This window comes from Cherax quadricarinatus, chromosome 1 (assembly GCF_038502225.1).
Source record: "Cherax quadricarinatus isolate ZL_2023a chromosome 1, ASM3850222v1, whole genome shotgun sequence".
Lineage (NCBI taxonomy): Eukaryota > Metazoa > Arthropoda > Malacostraca > Decapoda > Parastacidae > Cherax > Cherax quadricarinatus.
The window spans coordinates 52,420,790-52,437,952 of NC_091292.1; the positions used below are offsets into that span (position 1 = coordinate 52,420,790).

A 17,163-nucleotide genomic window follows, 5' to 3' on the forward strand; every position below is an offset into this window, starting at 1 on the left:
CTATCACACAACTAAAAACATCAAGGTCACCATCACTCCACTAATAACAACAAGTCCACTATCACACCATTAACAACAACAAGGTCAGTATCACACCACTAGCAACAATAACGTCACTCTCACACCACTAACAGAAACAAGGTCACAATCACACCGCTAGCAACAACAAGGCCACTAACACACCACTAACAACAACTAGGTCACTATCACAACACTAACAACAAGGTCACTATCACACTACTAACATCAAGGTCACTATCACACCACTAACAACAAGGTCACTATCACACCACTAACAACAACAAGGTCGCTATCACATCGCTAGCAACAACAAGGTAACTATGACACCACTAACAACAACAAGGGCACCATTACACCATTAGAACAACTAGGTCACTATCACACCACTAACAACAACAAGGTCACTATCACTCCACTAACAACAACAAGGTCACTGTCACACCACTAACAACAAGGTCACTATCACACTACTAACATCAAGGTCACTATCACACCACTAACAACAAGGTCACTATCACACCACTAACGACAACAAGGTCACTATCACACCGCTAACAGCAAGGTCAGTATCACACCACTAACAACAACAAGGTCACTATCACACCACTAACAACAACAAGGTCACTATTACACCACTAACAACAACAAGGTCACTATCAAACCACTAACAACAACGAGGTCAATATCACACTACTAACGACAACAAGGTCACTATCACTCCATTAACAACAACGAGGTCACTTTCACACCACTAACAACAACAAGGTCACTATCACACTACTAACAACAACAAGGTCACTATCACACCACTAAAAACAACAAGTTCACCTTCACACCACTAATGACAACAAGGCCACTATCACACCATTAACAACAACAAGGTCAGTATCACACCACTAGCTACAATAAGGAAACTATCACACCACTAACACAAACAAGGTCACAGTCACACCACTAGCAACAACAAGGTCACTAACACACCACTACCAACAGCAAGGTCACTATCACGCCACTAACAACATCAAGGTCACTATCACACCACTAGCAACAACAGGGTCACTATCATACAACTAAAAGCATCAAGGTCACCATCACTCCACTAATAACAACAAGTCCTCTATCACACCATTAACAACAACAAGGTCAGTATCACACCACTAGCAACAATAACGTCACTATCACACCACTAACAGAAACAAGGTCACAATCAAACCGCTAGCAACAACAAGGCCACTAACACACCACTAACAACAACTAGGTCACTATCACAACACTAACAACAAGGCCACTATCACACCACTAACAACAAGGTCACTATCACACCACTAACAACAAGGTCAATACCACACCACTAACAACAAGGTCACTATCACACAACTAACAAGGCCACTATCACACCACTAACAACAAGGTCACTATCACACCACTAACAACAACAAGGTCACTATCAAACCACTAACAACAACGAGGTCAATATCACACTACTAACGACAACAAGGTCACTATCACTCCATTAACAACAACAAGGTCACTTTCACACCACTAACAACAACAATGTAACTATCACACCACTAACAACAACAAGGTCACTATGACAACACTAACAACAAGGTCACTATCACACCACTATCAACTAGGTCACAATCACACCACTAATAACAACAAGGTCACTCTCACACCACTAACAACAACTAGGTCACTACCACACCACTAACAACAACAAGGTCACTATCACACCACTAACAACAACAAGGTCACTGTCACACCACTAACAACAAGGTCAGTATCACACCACTAACAAGAAGGTTATTATTACACCATAAACAACAAGGTTACCATCACACCACTAACAACAAGATCACTATCACATCACAAACAACAACAAAGTCACCACCACACCACTAACAACAACAAGGTCACTATCACATCACAAACAACAACAAGGTCACTATCACACCACTAACAACAACAAGGTCACTATTACACCACTAACAACAACAAGGTCGCTGTCACACCACTAACAGCAAGGTCACTATTACACCACTAACAACAAGGTCACCCTCTCACCACTAACAACAAGGTCACTATCACACCACTAACAACAACAACAACAAGGGCACCATCACACCACTAACAAAAACAAGGTCATTATCACATCATTAACAACAGCAATGTCACTATCACGCCACTAACAACAACAAGGTCACTATCACACCACTAACAACAACAAGGTCACTATCACTCCACTATCAACAACAAGGCCAGTGTGACACCACTAACAACAACAAGGTCACAATCACGCCACTAACAACAACAATGTCACTATCACATCACTAACAACAACAAGGTCACTATCACACTACTAACAACAACAAGGTCACTGTCACAGCACTGACAACAAGGTCACCATCACACCACTAACTACAAGATCACTATCACATCACTAACAACAAAAAGGTCACCATCACACCACTAACAACAACAAGGTCACTATCACACCCTAACAACAAGGTCACTATCACACCATTAACAACAACAAGGTCACTATCACACCACTAACAACAACAAGGTCACTCTCACTCCACTAACAACAACAAGGTCACTATCACACCACTAACAACATGGTGACTATCACACCACTAACAACAACAAGGTCACTATCACACCAATAACAACAACAAGGTCACTATCACAACCTAATAACAAGGTAACTATCACACCATTAACAACAACAAGGACACTATCACTCCACTAAAAACAACAATGTCACTATCACACCACTAGCAACAAGGTCACTATCGCACCACTATCAACAAGGTCACAATCATATCACTAATAACAACTAGGTCACTGTAACACTACTAACAACAACAAGGTCACTAACACACCACTCACAACAACAAGGTCACTATCACACCACTAGCAACAGGAAGGTCACTATCATGCCACTAACAACATCAAGGTCACTATCTCGCCACTAACAACATCAAGGTCACTATCTCACCATTAGCAACAACAAGGTCACTACCACACCACTAACAGCAACAAGGTCACAATCACACCACTAATAACAAGGCAAATATCACACCACTAGCAACAACAAGGGCACTATCACTCCACTAAAAACAACAAAGTCACCATCACACCACCAATAACAACAAGGCCACTATCACACCATTAACAACAACAAGGTCAGTATCACGCCACTAGCAACAATAAGGTCACTATCACACCACTAACAGAAACAAGGTCTCAATCACACCACTAGCAACAACAAATTCACTAACACACCACTAGCAACAACAAGGTCACTATCACGCCACTAACAACAAGGTCACTGTCACAACACTAACAACAAGGTCACTATCACACCACTAACAACAAGGTCACTATCACACCACTAACAACAACGTCAATACCACACCACTAAGAACAAGGTCACTATCACACCACTAACAAGGTCACTATCACCCCACTAACAACAAGGTCACTATCACACCACTAAAAAAAAGGTCTCTATCACACTACTAACACAAAGGTCACTATCACACCACTAACAACAACAATTTCACTATCACACCACTGACAACAAGGTCTCTATCACACCACTAACAAAGAGGTCAATATCACACCACTAACATCAAGGTCACTATCACACCACTAACAAAAAGGTCACTATCACACCACCAACAACAACAAGGTCACCTTTACACTAACAACAACAAGGTCACTACCACATCACTAACAACAACAAGGTTACTATCACACCACTAACAGCAACAAGGTCACTATCCCACCACTAACAACAACAAAGTCACTATCACTCTGCTAACAACAACAAGGCCACTGTCACACCACTAACAACAACAAGGTGACTATCACACCACTAACAACAAGGTCAGTATCACAACACTAACAACAAGGTCACCATCACACTACTAACAACAAGGTCAACATCACGCTACTAACATCAAGGTCATTATCACACCACTAACAACAACCAGGTCACCATCACACCACTAACAACAGCAAGGTCACTATCACACCACTAAGAACAAGGTCACTATTACAACACTAACAACAGCAAGGTCACTACCACTCCACTAACAACTACAAGGTCACTATCACTCCACTAACAACAGCAAGGTCACTGTCACACCACTAACAAGGTCACTATCACACTTCTAATATCAAGGTCACTATCACACCACTAACAACAAGGTCACTATCACACCACTAACAACAACAAGGTCACTATCACACCACTAACAACAACAAGGTCACTATCACATCGCTAGCAACAACAAGGTAACTATGACACCACTAACAACAACAAGGCCACTATCACACCACTAACAACAACAAGGCCACTATCAGACCACTAACAGCAACAAGGTCACTATCACATCACTAACAACAACAAGGTCTCTATCACACTACTAATAACAACAAGGTCACTATCACATCACTAACAACAACAAGGTCACTATCACACCACTAACAACAACAAGGTCACTATCACACCACTAACAACAACAAGGTCACTATCACACCACTAACAACAACAAGGTCACTATCACACCACTAACAACAACAAGGTCACTATCACACCACTAACGACAACAAGGTCACTATCACTCCATTAACAACAACAAGGTCACTATCACACCACTAACAACAAGGTCACTATCACACCACTAACAACAACAAGGTCACTATCACACCACTAACAACAACAATGTCACTGTCACACCACTAACAACAAAAAGGTCACTATGACACTACTAACAACAAGGTCACTATCACACCACTAACAACAAGGTCACTATCGCCCCACTAACAACAAGGTGACAATCACACCGCTAATAACAACAAGGTCACTATAACACTAACAACAAGAAGGTCACTACCACACCACTAACAACAAGGTCACTATCACACCACTAACAACAACAAGGTCACTATCACACCACTAGCAACAGGAAGGTCACTATCACGCCACTACCAACATCAAGGTCACTATCTCGCCACTAACAACATCAAGGTCACTATCACACCATTAGCAACAACCAGTCCACTACCACATCACTAACAACAACAAGGTCACAATCACACCACTAATAACAACACGGCCACTATCACACCACTAACAGCAACAAGGTCACTATCACTCCACTAACAACAACAAGGTCACTATCACACCACTAACACCATCAATGTTACTGTCACACCACTAGCAACAATAAGGTCACTATCACACCACTAACAGAAACAAGGTCACTTTCACACCACTAGCAACAACAAGGTCACTATCACACCACTAACAACAACAAGGTCACTATCACACCTCTAACAACAAGGTCACTATCACACCACTAACACCAAGGTCACTATCACCCCACTAACAACAACAAGGCCACTATCACACCACTAACAACAACAAGGTCACTATCACGCCACTAACAACAACAAGGTCACTATCACATGACTATTAACAGCAAGTCCACTATCACACCACTAACAAGAACAAGGTCACTATCACGCCACTAACAACAAGGTCACTATCATATGACTAATAACAACAAGTGCACTATCACACCTCTAACAGAAACAAGGCCACTATCACACCACTAGCAACAACAAGGTCATTATCACACAACTAACATCAACAAGGTCACTATCACACCTCTAACAACAACAACGTCACTATCACACCACAAACAACAAGGTCACTATCACACCACGAATAACAAGGTCACTATCACACCACTGACAACAACAAGGCCACTATCACACCGCTCTCAACAACAAGGCCACTATCACACCACTAACAACAACAAGGCCACTATCACGCCACTAACAACAAGGTCACTATCACATGACTAATAACAACAAGTCCACTATCACACAACTAACAACAATAAGGTCACTATTACGCCACTAACAACAAGGTCACTATCATATGACTAATAACAACAAGTCCACTATCACAACACTAACAGAAACAAGGTCACTATCACACCACTAACAACAACAAGGTCACTACCACACCTCTAACAACAACAAGGTCACTACCATATCACTAACAACAACAAGGTCACTATCACACCACTAACAACAATTTCATTATCACACCACTAACAACAAGGTCACTATCACACCACTAACAACAACAAGGCCACTATCACACCGCTCTCCACAACATGGCCACTATCACACAACTAACAACAAGGTCACTACCATATCACTAACAACAACAAGGTCACTATCACACCACTAACAACAATTTCACTATCACACCACTAACAACAAGGCCACTATCACACCGCTCTCCACAACATGGCCACTATCACACAACTAACAACAACAAGGTCACTATCACACCACTAACAACAACAAGGCCACTATCACACCGCTCTCAACAACATGGCCACTATCACACAACTAACAACAACAAGGTCACTATCACGCCACTAACAACAAGGTCACTATCACATGACTAATAACAACAAGTCCACTATCACACCACTTACAACAACAAACTATCTTGACAGAAAACTAGAAGAAAACAAACTATAATAATTGCAAATAGAATAGGCTAACGGCAGACCTGTTCACATTCTTTATAATGTCGCCTTTTTTTCGTTTTAATTAAACATGACATAACTAGTAGGTGCAATGTTCAGGAAGAGAACTGAGAGTAAACTACAAGTATCTGAAGAAGATATGACTGGAGTGTTGCTCTTAATTTCTAAGTCTTATAATGTCGATAGAAATGAAGAAGTCATCTCTCATTCTCTTACTCAAATCGACAAACCAGTGACATCATGTATTTTAAAGTCCGTGTGTATGTAGGCAAAGTCTTTCCTGTCCTAGGCATATATTTCTACTTATTTTCTACCTTCTCTCGACCTGTCGAGGCACCTCTTCCACACTTTCATTTATAACTTGCGTTGCCTCTATCGAGACGAATACTTTTTGAAATAACTGACAATGAAGGCGTGATATTAGTTTGCACAATACATCAGTGCTCAGACGAACTCTTTATACTCTCTGATGACCTACACTTCCACACAGTATTATCACACAGTCACGGAGTCAGATGATCACTTCTTCCATGCCCTTCCTAAGTATCAGGTGCAGTACTGTGTCAAGCCAAAGACTTCTATTCAAGCCGCTGGTCGTTAAGCACAACAAAGGAAAGAAGAGGATATACTAACATTCAGTTATTTGACTGGATACAATATTGTTTCTAGTAAATTTATGACTCTTTAAATATTAATATTTGATCTCGACTCATTGTGAGAAGTTATTCTAATTATATGATAATTCAGATGTTACATTGACAAGCTTCGGTTCATAAAAGTCTGTTTCTGTTTTAAAGGCAACATTAAAATACGGATATAATCAGTTAATATTAGCTATGGCTAAATGTTTAGCTCCACAGCTTCAGTAATGTTGTAAAATTTGCCACTTCTGGGAGTGGCAGTACTGCAGCATTCATAGTAAGTAGAGTTTAGCTGACCTTAATACTCCTGGACAGTTTATCAAGTAATTCTCTAAGTATATCCTGATCATATATATTGAAACACACACACACACACACACACACACACACACACACACACACACACACACACACACACACACACACACACACACGAACTCATATACAACAGGCCTAGTGTCTAATCGTCATGTGCCTAGGACAAAATGGTAACTAACACACAAATTATTCATTGACAGAAATATGATTCAATCAATTTAGAATTAAAAAACAAACTAAAGCAGCTTACTGTAATAAGAACAAATTACCTTAACCAGAAGACATTATCCAGATTAACAAATTAAGTTCTAACCTTGTTTAGGTAGAGGATATTCTACTTCAAAGTAATCCTCGTAGAAGTTCAAGACGCTGACGCCGAGGTCACGGGAGTAGTTGGCTCGGTTAATCTGTTTAAGGAAGAATATTAAATATTTTATACTGTAAATAATGGAAATATTTTAAGGAAAACTTTTGAAGTTGGGAAGAAAATAGTGAAGTTGTTGTTGGTTAAAATTAAAGTTTATGAATGGAAAAAAATTATCGATACTTTTAATAAAAGTTTGAAGTTTTTAATAAAGATATAGATAGATTTATTATAAATTTTGAAGCTTTCAATAAAAACCTGAAGTTTTGGACAAAAATATTAACGTTTATAAATAGGAATTCTGAATCTTTAAAAATATAGAAATTGCTAAACCAAAAATATTGAAGCTTTTACATAAAAATATTTAATCTTGTTTAGAAATTATGGATGTTTTAGTTTTACAAATATTGAATCTTGAATAAATTCTATTGAAGCTGTTGAACATTTTATTTTAATACAAAAAATACTGAAACTAGCAAACAAACAAACAAAAATTAAACTATGATATTAAATTTTCTGAATTTGTTGAAAAAATTACAAATTGTGAATTAATATTACAGATAATTAATAAATTACGAAATAAAATGTTAGGTAATGAGGTGGGTGAAGCCAAAATATGGAATTAATGAGATCAATTTTAACGTTGATGGACAAATTTGAACAAAAAATAAGAAGGTTTAACTACCAAAAAATATCTGAAACATTAAATACTTCGATAAAATACACACACACACACACACACACACACACGCACACACACACACACACACACACACACACACACACACACACACACACACACACACACACACACACACACACACACGACGGGGCCAGGAGCTCGGACTCGACCCCCGCAACCTCAACTAGGTGAGTACACACACACACACACAAGTGGGGCCAGGAGCTGAGTCTCGACCCCTGCAACCACAATTAGGTGAGTGCACAGACACACACACACATACATCGCAGACGGAATAACAAGTGTGAGGAGTGGCACGAAAGAATCATGGAGGCATCCCCAAACATCATAGCACTCACGGAAACCAAACTGACTGGAAAAATAATAGATGCAATCTTTCCAACCGGATATCAGATCTTGAGGAAAGGCAGGTGGAGTAAGAGTTGCACTGCTCATTAAAACTCAGTGGAGTTTTGAGGAACACTTCAGACTTGGGGTCCCAAGGTGGTGATTGCAGTGATGTATAACCTACCACAGAATAGCAGGAGGCCAACACAAGAGTATGATGAGAGCAACAGAGCAATGGATGAGACACTAGCTGAGGGTGCCAGAAGGTCAAAAGGTACTAGTTGTGGATGATTTTCAATCACCCACAACCTGGGGCCACATGGGGAACCAGAAGCGAGGAGGGCTAAGATGATGGAGTTGGTAGTAGAGAACCTCATGCATCAACATATTAAGGACACTACCTACCAGAGAGAGAGGAGAGGATGAACTAGCAAGGTTGGACCTCATGTTCCCCTTGAAAGGCCCATTCGAGCTAGTGATCATGTGGTCTTGAGCTTTGAAAAGTACAGAGGAAAGCAGCACTAGTAGGATGGGAGAAGCCAGACTGCAAAAGAGGGGAATACACAGGTATGAGGAGTTTCCTGCATGAGGTACAGTGGGAGACAGAACTGGTGAGAATAACAGTGAATGAAATGATGGAATACGTGACCACAAAATGCAAAGAGGAAGAGGAGACTTTCGTACCTAAGGGCAATAGCATCAATGGAAAGACCAAAACGAGCCCTTGGTTCACTCAAAGATAGAGAGAGGCCAAAACTAAGTGTGCTAGAGAATGGAAAATGTAGAGAAAACAAAGGACCCAGAAAAAATAAAGAGATTAGCCGAAGAGCCAGGAATGAATATTCATGAATAAAGAGGGAAGCCCAGCGGCAATACGAGAATGACATAGCATCGAAAGCCAAATCTGAACCAAAGCTGTTGTACAGCCACATAGGAAGAAAACAGCAGTCAAAGACCAGGTAATCAGGCTGAGGAAGGAAAGAGGGGAATTGCAAGAAACGACGAAGTATGTGAAGAGCTAAACACGAAATTTAAGATAGTATTTTTGGTGGAGACAGACTAGACTACAGTAAACTGGAATGGTAGGGTACACCAACAGGTTCTGGACATATTACACACAACCAAGGAGAAAGTAAAGAGGCTACTAAATGAACTAGATACCTCAAAGGCAATGGGACCAGACATCAGAGACGCTGTGCGCCACTAACAGCAGTCCTCAACACATATATCGAAACAGACAACTACCTGATGTATGGAAGACAGCAAATGTTGTCCCAGTTTTTTAAAAAGACAAGCAGGTAGCATTAAACTACAGCCCAGTGTCACTGGCATGTATAGTGCGCAAAGCCATGGAGAAGCTTATCAGGAAGAGATTGGTGGAGCACCTAGAAAGCTTATACACGATAACCAGTACGGTTCAAGAGTGGGGAAATCCTGTGTCACAAACCTACTAGAATTTTACGATAAGAAGTAAGGCAGGAGAGAGAAAGGTGGGTAAACTGTGTTTTCTTGCACAGTAAGAAAGCTTTCGACACAATTCCGCAGAAAGTAGTGCAAATGCTAGAAGAGCAGGCAGGAATCAGAGAAAAGGCACTGCAATGGATCAGAGAATACCTGTCAGAAAGGAAACAACGAGTGATGGTATGTGACGATGTGTCAGAGTGGGCGCCTGTGACGAGTGGTGTTCCACAAAGGAATGTGCTGTTCCTGGTATATGTGAATGACTTGACGGAAGGGACAGAGTCAGAGGTGTTCCCGTTTGCAGACGACGTGAAACTAATGCGGAGAATTCAAGTGGATAATAATCAGGTAGAACTACAAAGGCAGAGTACAGGCTAGGGAACCAAAAGCTGCAATCCTCACTCAAGGAAAAGGATCTTGGGGTGAGTATAATATCGAGCACATCTCCTAAAGCGCACATCAACCAAATAACTGCTGCAGTATATAGTTTCGACACCTTAGCAAGGAATCGTTCAAGACTCTGTATATCGTGTACGTCAGGCCCATATTGGAGTATGCAGCACCAGTATGGAACCCACATCTGGTCAAGCACGTCAAGAAATTAGAGAAAGTGCAAAGATTTGCAACAAGGCTAGTTAGGGAGCTAAGGGGTATGTCCTACGTAAAGAGATTAAGGGAAATCAACCTGACGACACTGGAGGACAGGAGAGATAGTGAGGACATGCTAACGATATATAAAATACTGAGAATTGTTAAGGTAGATGGGGACAGGATGTTCGAGAGATGTGACACAGCAACAACGGGTCACAACAACAACGTGACACAACAACAACGGGTCACAACAACAATGGGTTACAACAATAACGGGTCACAACAACAACGGGTCACAGCAAGAACGGGTCACAACAACAACGGGTCACAACAACAACGGGTCACAACAACAACGGGTCACAACAACACCGGGTCACAACAACACCGGCTCACAGCAACAACGGGTCACAACAGGAAGCTGAAGACTCAGATGAGTCACAGGGAAGTTAGTACCTAGTATTGACCAACGAAGAGGCGGGGCCAGGAGCTGTAAAATGACCCATGCAACCACAAATAAATAAGTACAAATAGGTAAGTACACACACACAATGTACGGCTCCATTATTTTCCTGACCACATCACCAGAAATCACGAGTAATTTTTGTGTATTTAGAGTTGTTGTCTTGTGTAAACAATCAGATCAATGACCATGCCACTCTCGCAGTCACACCTGTCTAACAATCAGATCAATGACCATGCCACTCTCGCAGTCACACCTGACTAACAATCAGATCAATGACCATGCCACTCTCGCAGTCACACCTGACTAACAATCAGAGCAATGACCATGCCACTCTCACAGTCACACCTGACTAACAATCAGATCAATGACCATGCCACTCTCACAGTCACACCTGACAAACAATCAGATCAATGACCATGCCACTCTCGCAGTCACACCTGACTAACAATCAGAGCAATGACCATGCCACTCTCACAGTCACACCTGACTAACAATCAGAGCAATGACCATGCCACTCTCACAGTCACACCTGACTAACAATCAGATCAATGACCATGCCACTCTCGCAGTCACACCTGACTAACAATCAGATCAATGACCATGCCACTCTCGCAGTCACACCTGTCTAACAATCAGATCAATGACCATGCCACTCTCGCAGTCACACCTGACTAACAATCGGATCAATGACCATGCCACTCTCGCAGTCACACCTGACTAACAATCAGATCAATGACCATGTCACTCTCGCAGTCACACCTGACTAACAATCGGATCAATGACCATGCCACTCTCGCAGTCACACCTGACTAACAATCAGATCAATGACCATGCCACTCTCGCAGTCACACCTGTCTAACAATCAGATCAATGACCATGCCACTCTCGCAGTCACACCTGACTAACAATCAGATCAATGACCATGCCACTCTCGCAGTCACACCTGACTAACAATCAGATCAATGACCATGCCACTCTCGCAGTCACACCTGACTAACAATCAGATCAATGACCATGCCACTCTCGCAGTCACACCTGACTAACAATCAGATCAATGACCATGCCACTCTCGCAGTCACACCTGACTAACAATCAGATCAATGACCATGCCACTCTCGCAGTCACACCTGACTAACAATCAGATCAATGACCATGCCACTCTCGCAGTCACACCTGTCTAACAATCAGATCAATGACCATGCCACTCTCGCAGTCACACCTGACTAACAATCGGATCAATGACCATGCCACTCTCGCAATCACACATGACTAACAATCGGATCAATGACCATGCCACTCTCGCAGTCACACCTGACTAACAATCAGATCAATGACCATGCCACTCTCGCAGTCACACCTGACTAACAATCGGATCAATGACCATGCCACTCTCGCAGTCACACCTGACTAACAATCAGATCAATGACCATGCCACTCTCGCAGTCACACCTGACTAACAATCAGATCAATGACCATGCCACTCTCGCAGTCACACCTGACTAACAATCAGATCAATGACCATGCCACTCTCGCAGTCACACCTGACTAACAATCAGATCAATGACCATGCCACTCTCGCAGTCACACCTGACTAACAATCGGATCAATGACCATGCCACTCTCGCAGTCACACCTGACTAACAATCGGATCAATGACCATGCCACTCTCGCAGTCACACCTGTCTAACAATCAGAGCAATGACCATGCCACTCTCACAGTCACACCTGACTAACAATCAGATCAATGACCATGCCACTCTCGCAGTCACACCTGACTAACAATCAGATCAATGACCATGCCACTCTCGCAGTCACACCTGTCTAACAATCAGATCAATGACCATGCCACTCTCGCAGTCACACCTGACTAACAATCGGATCAATGACCATGCCACTCTCGCAGTCACACCTGACTAACAATCAGATCAATGACCATGTCACTCTCGCAGTCACACCTGACTAACAATCGGATCAATGACCATGCCACTCTCGCAGTCACACCTGACTAACAATCAGATCAATGACCATGCCACTCTCGCAGTCACACCTGTCTAACAATCAGATCAATGACCATGCCACTCTCGCAGTCACACCTGACTAACAATCAGATCAATGACCATGCCACTCTCGCAGTCACACCTGACTAACAATCAGATCAATGACCATGCCACTCTCGCAGTCACACCTGACTAACAATCAGATCAATGACCATGCCACTCTCGCAGTCACACCTGACTAACAATCAGATCAATGACCATGCCACTCTCGCAGTCACACCTGACTAACAATCAGATCAATGACCATGCCACTCTCGCAGTCACACCTGACTAACAATCAGATCAATGACCATGCCACTCTCGCAGTCACACCTGTCTAACAATCAGATCAATGACCATGCCACTCTCGCAGTCACACCTGACTAACAATCGGATCAATGACCATGCCACTCTCGCAATCACACATGACTAACAATCGGATCAATGACCATGCCACTCTCGCAGTCACACCTGACTAACAATCAGATCAATGACCATGCCACTCTCGCAGTCACACCTGACTAACAATCGGATCAATGACCATGCCACTCTCGCAGTCACACCTGACTAACAATCAGATCAATGACCATGCCACTCTCGCAGTCACACCTGACTAACAATCAGATCAATGACCATGCCACTCTCGCAGTCACACCTGACTAACAATCAGATCAATGACCATGCCACTCTCGCAGTCACACCTGACTAACAATCAGATCAATGACCATGCCACTCTCGCAGTCACACCTGACTAACAATCGGATCAATGACCATGCCACTCTCGCAGTCACACCTGACTAACAATCAGATCAATGACCATGCCACTCTCGCAGTCACACCTGACTAACAATCAGATCAATGACCATGCCACTCTCGCAGTCACACCTGACTGACAATCAGATCAATAACCATGCCACACTCGCAGTCACACCTGACTAACAATCGGATCAATGACCATGCCACTCTCGCAGTCACACCTGACTAACACTCAGATCAATGACCATGTCACTCTCGCAGTCACACCTGACTAACAATCGGATCAATGACCATGCCACTCTCGCAGTCACACCTGACTAACAATCAGATCAATGACCATGCCACTCTCGCAGTCACACCTGACTAACAATCAGATCAATGACCATGCCACTCTCACAGTCACACCTGACTAACAATCAGATCAATGACCATGCCACTCTCGCAGTCACACCTGACTAACAATCAGATCAATGACCATGCCACTCTCGCAGTCACACCTGACTAACAATCAGATCAATAACCATGCCACTCTCGCAGTCACACCTGACTAACAATCAGATCAATGACCATGCCACTCTCGCAGTCACACCTGACTAACAATCAGATCAATGACCATGCCACTCTCGCAGTCACACCTGACTAACAATCAGATCAATGACCATGCCACTCTCGCAGTCACATCTGACTAACAATCAGATCAATGACCATGCCACTCTCGCAGTCACACCTGACTAACAATCAGATCAATGACCATGCCACTCTCGCAGTCACACCTGACTAACAATCAGATCAATGACCATGCCACTCTCGCAGTCACACCTGACTAACAATCAGAGCAATGACCATGCCACTCTCGCAGTCACACCTGACTAACAATCAGATCAATGACCATGCCACTCTTGCAGTCACACCTGGCTAACAATCAGATCAATGACCATGCCACTCTCGCAGTCACACCTGTCTAGCAATCAGATCAATAACCATGCCACTCTCGCAGTCACACCTGACTAACAATCTATTACCAAAGCGACTGTTAAAATTACTACATTTACCCTTGATAATATAGTGGAAGGGCTCGGTCAGATGGCCAAAAGCTCCAACGGCTGGTCATCATATGACTAACAACCGCGTCAGGAAACACTTGTCCTGTTCCTGACAAACATTACCTAACCTAACTCTAATAATTATATTATTACCACTACTAGTATTTAATCACTAGTCTTTCCTTTTGTTTATTTATTTTATAAATCAATTTTTCGTTTTTCACTTAAATAAAATGTGAACCTGGTCTGACACGGCGTAAACCCTGAAGGGCTTCTGGTCCTGGGTGAAGGTTTCCACGTAGTCGAAGTCGCAGACGATGAAACAGACGAGGTAAGTGACCATGTTTACCGACCTCTGGAACACCACCTCCGTCAGTCCTGTGCTCGGAGCGTCCACTACCTCGCGCTGGACACATAACACGTGAAATTTGGAATGAGATATTAGACAGGAAGGTGAACTAATAAATGACTAAGGAAAATTATCACTCTTCCTACCCTGGGGGCGTTCCGGGGTGTCAACGCTCCCTCGGGGGGTCCATCACCAGTAAATATAATGCAATTATTGCAAGAAATTAGATGTTAATAAAATTAAATATATGAAATACTATAAATCAACTAAAAAATGTGTAGCAATTAAAAGAATATTTTGGATGCAGCTCTTCAAAATATTTGCATAAAGTTCGTGACAATTATTTTACTGCACATTATATGGATCGTTTATATTTGGTTCTACCTGAAGTCACTCCTTATAAGTTAACAGCTGTTATCTCATATCAGCTGTTTGCAAAGCCTAATACTATCCAAGGCAGTTCCCCTTTATCAATGATGCGACTCACAACAGCCTACTAACAGGTAGCAATCTAGTATTTACTACAAATAAACTAATGAACCAATGAATCAAATAAAACATTCAAGTTATTCGTCTCATCCAACCCGGGAACTGATCCCCGGAACGATAGCCACAGTAGCCCCATCATTCTGGTCATTAAAAAAAAGACATTTTGAAAAAATTACAATTTAAATGGTGATGTTACCTACTCTCCTGGGTTCAATCTTGTTTCAAAAATGGCTTCAAAATTTACATTAGATGAACTTTGTGGCATCACGAATATTTTAAGTCAGGGGTCCTCAACCTGCGGCCCGAGGGCCGCATGTGGCCCTTCTATGAAACTGATGCGGCCCTCATATGAAATTATGAATTCACTTTTATTTATGTTCCATATTGCACACTGTCAACAGTTATAAAATGTTTAATGTCATTTTACACCAAATCTTTATAGTTGCCTCTAACAACCACCTGTCACTTCCGGTCAATGCTGGTTTATCTGCTACGTCGAGGTGATGTCTACATTGATTGGTGGTGGGGGATGTGGTGGTGGTGGTGGTGGTGGTGGTAGTAGTACTTGCGGTGGGGGTGGTGGGGGGAGGTAGTGGTTATAGTGATAGTGGGGGTGGTCGTAGTAGTGATAGTGGTAGTTGGGGTCGTGGTAGTGGCGGTAGTGGTAGTGAAGGTGGTGGTATATTCGTCAGGAGACGAGACAGTGTCCACTGACGTGTTTTAATCACCTGCTTCCTTCACTGATCAATCATCCACTGGCGTAACTAACCTCGGGTTTTTCACCAAACTTAAAATTAAAATGTCACCACAAATTCCTTTCTGGAGCTTCTAAACATTTTTCTTTATATTTCAAATTTAGTTGTACGGACTCCTTCATAGGAGGCCTGGTCTCAGACCGGGCCGCGGGGGCGTTGACCCCCGGAACTCTCTCCAGGTAAACTCCAGGTAATAGCGGACGTTTCGCCCAAGCAGCTGGCTTTATCACGTCACAAACAGAAAAACTTGATAAGAGGT

At 42.4% G+C, this 17,163-nt stretch overlaps 1 protein-coding gene across 1 annotated transcript in view; it reads right to left on the reverse strand.

The window, feature by feature from the left end:
* LOC128685456 (glutamyl aminopeptidase-like) overlaps positions 1-17,163 on the reverse strand; it is a 626,129-nt gene that overhangs the window by 94,496 nt on the left and 514,470 nt on the right. The window contains exons 3-4 of the mRNA XM_070082219.1: positions 15,553-15,717; positions 7,881-7,974 (exon numbers count right to left, since the gene is read on the reverse strand). Coding sequence (XP_069938320.1) covers positions 7,881-7,974; positions 15,553-15,717 — 259 coding nt within the window. The remainder of the gene's footprint in view (positions 1-7,880; positions 7,975-15,552; positions 15,718-17,163) is intronic.